This window comes from Nannobrachium achirus (genome assembly GCF_963921795.1).
Source record: "Nannobrachium achirus genome assembly, chromosome: 9".
NCBI lineage: Eukaryota > Metazoa > Chordata > Actinopteri > Myctophiformes > Myctophidae > Nannobrachium > Nannobrachium achirus.
In genome coordinates this window covers 22598990-22602386 of record NC_137818.1, presented here as the reverse complement: position 1 = coordinate 22602386, position 3397 = coordinate 22598990, and the positions used below count along the sequence as shown (strand labels likewise).

At 43.7% G+C, this 3397-nt stretch overlaps 1 protein-coding gene across 1 annotated transcript in view; it reads left to right on the top strand.

Moving 5' to 3' along the window:
* The window catches only part of srms (src-related kinase lacking C-terminal regulatory tyrosine and N-terminal myristylation sites), a gene marked incomplete at both ends in the record, with an annotated part of 23395 nt that extends 20852 nt beyond the window's left edge, over window positions 1-2543 (top strand). The window contains 3 exons of the mRNA XM_080733009.1: window positions 519-700; window positions 1485-1641; window positions 2344-2543. Coding sequence (XP_080589135.1) covers window positions 519-700; window positions 1485-1641; window positions 2344-2543 — 539 coding nt within the window. The remainder of the gene's footprint in view (window positions 1-518; window positions 701-1484; window positions 1642-2343) is intronic.
* Between the last annotated feature and the right edge of the window lie 854 nt (window positions 2544-3397).

Below are 3397 nucleotides of genomic sequence, written 5' to 3'. Positions count from 1 at the left end.
TCAACGTTTTCAGTCCAAGGACCCCTTGAGAGAGAGATGAAGCAAGGACCCCCACATTCACAACCTGTTAATAGATTTCGTATAAGTTTCATCTTTTGACAGCACAATCATCAGTGTATTTTGGAATCATGTCAATTTGTGTTTTCAGATATTTAAACACTTGACCCATCAATACTTAAAAAAACTTGACCTTTCACTTTGTACTTAGTCTGCTCTTTTTCCCCCTCTACACCAAAGCCCTTTACCGAAAATAGCCAATTGCTGCGAGGCGTTGTGAGCTTGTAGATCTGCTATTTTTGGCTAAAGTTCTCCGAATATGGACGCTAGGGTTCAAGTGGTTAATATAGAAAAGGAGAAAAAGAAAAAAAGGTTTCTATCACACAAAGATTTGGAGGACCCCCAGTAGTAACTCTGAGGACCCCCTATGGGTCCCGGACCCCCTGTTGAAGACCCCTGCATTACACAATCAGTATGCTAAATAACACCTGCACTGCTGCTGTCGTGTGACTTTGCTGCAGCGGCAGAGGGCCAGGTGCTCACGTCAGCCCATCTGATCTACATGGGCAGTCAGATATCAGAGGGAATGGCCTATCTGGAGGACCGACACATCGTTCACAGAGACCTGGCAGCCAGGAACATCCTGGTGGGGGACGACCTGGTCTGCAAGGTGGCCGACTTCGGACTGGCACGAATCATAAAGGTTTGGGGACTTTGTAGTTTTTGTGTGTGTGTGTGTGTGTGTGTGTGTGTGTGTGTGTGTGTGTGTGTGTGTGTGTGTGTGTGTGTGTGTGTGTGTGTGTGTGTGTGTGTGTGTGTGTGTGTGTGTGTGTGTGTGTGTGTGTGTGTGTGTGTGTGTGTGTGTGTGATGGTAAACTTAGTAGTGATCCCAGTCCTGTAGATCGGTGATTCTCAACCTGTGGGTCGAGACCCCCAGGGGGGTCACCAAATTATTTGGGGGGGGGGGGGGGTCCCCCAGATGATTAACTTAATGTGCAACATTGTTTTCTCACTCAACTGTAAACAAACCAACATAAAGTTCAAGTGTATCAACGAGGGTATCTGCACATTTCTAAGGTGACAATTTAAGGACTTTTTAATACCTCTAAAATGACAAATTAAACATTGGCCAAATTGTCAAATATTAGAGGTAGAAATTGTGAAAATAACCGCATGTAGATCTGCTATTTTCACTATAGAACCATGTTATACAAAATGTAAGGCTTCAACTCTTAGTGCTGGTCAGGGTGGGGGGGTCCCCAGTTAAAATATGATTATTTTGGGGGTCGCAGCCTGAAAAGGTTGAGAACCACTGCTGTAGATCAGACGGGATACTTTTAGGTTGGAGGTGCAGCTGTTTATGTGTGCGTGCTAAATGCGTATTGATATGCCACCCTCTATCTCCTTGATATTGATGTGTACAGTGACAGTATGTACTGTATGTATGTATATATATATGTATGACTGTACATGCGTCTCCACTCCAGGACAGCGTATATACAGCCAGTCGTAGCACTAAGATCCCAGTGAGGTGGACCGCTCCGGAGGCTGCTCTGTACCAGAAGTTCTCAGTGAAGTCAGACGTCTGGTCGTTTGGTGTGTTGCTCTATGAGATGATGTCACGGGGGAAGATGCCCTATGATGGTACAACACTAAATAATGACTTGACTCATTTCTGTTCATCTATCCACTGATACTCTGAGTGTGAGTGTGAGTGTGTGTGTGTGTGTGTGTGTGTGTGTGTGTTATATTTGTTGATTAGTTGTTACTTGTTACTGTGCATGTACAGTATATGTATATTGATTAACGGCTACTAGATGTGTGTGTGTGTGTGTGTGTGTGTGTGTGTGTGTGTGTGTGTGTGTGTGTGTGTGTGTGTGTGTGTGTGTGTGTGTGTGTGTGTGTGTGTGTGTGTGTGTGTGTGTGTGTGTGTGTGTGTGTGTGTGTGTGTGTGTGTGTATACATGCATGTTTACTGATTAATTGCTATTAGCCACAGAAAACGTCCCTACTCTGGGCATGTCATAATAGGTGAATTCAAATGGCCAAAATAGCAGATCTACAAGCTCAAAGCCTGGGCTTGTAAATCTGCTATTTTCACTATTTGACTAACTTACAGCAAAGTACAATATGAACGGTTTATGTGGATAATTGATGTTTCACATTGTACCTGAGTGGGAAGGCGTCTTCACTGTAAAATCTGTAATGTTAATTTAACTGATTTGATTAGATTTTTATTTGGATTCATGGGACATCTAATGGCATCATGAAACAAAGCTCCAGAGGATACCACTTAAATCATCTCTCTCTCTCTCTCTCTCTCTCTCTCTCTCTCTCTCTCTCTTAGGTAAGAGCAATAAGGAAGTGTTGGAGCTCCTGTCATCAGGCTTTCGGCTGCCGTGTCCGACCCGCTGCCCTCAGAACATCTACCGCATCATGATGGACTGCTGGACCCCTGAACCCTCCAAGAGACCTTCTTTTCATGCCCTGCACAGCCAGCTGGACTCCATCTATGCCCGGATATACTTCAAGACTATAGAGGTGTAGAGAGGAATAATATTAAGACTTCCACTCTGTGTCAGAGAGCTAGAAAGGAGGGGAACAGAGATTATAGGGGGATGGGGTTCAGAAGAGGAATGGAGAATGTGACAGAGGGATAGAACGTTCTTCTATTCACACTAAGGATTTTAGTGTGAGAGAGGGACGAGAGAAAAGTTGTGAAAATTAATTGGGGTCCGTTTAAATATGTAGTAGCAGAAACGGAGAAAGGCTGGTCACCTCACCAAAAGGGAGGGAAAAGCCAAGAATATGAAGGAAGATGATGTAGCGGAGCAGGAGAGAAATGAAGACGCCATGTGAATACTGCACTCGTACCAAACTAACCACTGGAACACTCACGCTCACAGCACAAAACTTCTATGGTTTTATACCCCAAGCTGTGATTTGTACACATTTTTCTAAATTGTATTTTATTACTTGTCTATGTGCCATGTCTGTGGAGCCACACAATGAAATATAAGGACGGGTCAGGATTTGAAAGTGACCCGTCTGTGGACTCCGGTGTCCAATGTTGAATTTATTTTATGTGCAATAATTCAGTGCTTCCTGGGTCGTGTACGTCAAGCTTACAGAGCGTTTACTCACCAGACTTATTTTACAGGGGTTCTTTTGGGCAATGGCAGCACAGCTATGCTGCTACGAAAACCAATTTCCTTAGGACAGTTTGGGGGCACTTTTATTTCCTTTTTTTTATTATGTTTCATTGAGGAACCTCTGCAATAATAAATTGGCATAATGCTATATGTATGTACGTATTTCTATGTATAGGACTCTGTTATGTGTTTGCTCAGCTACTGGCCTGCTGTCACGGACAGTCACAACTAGAGTGCCTATGTTTACAC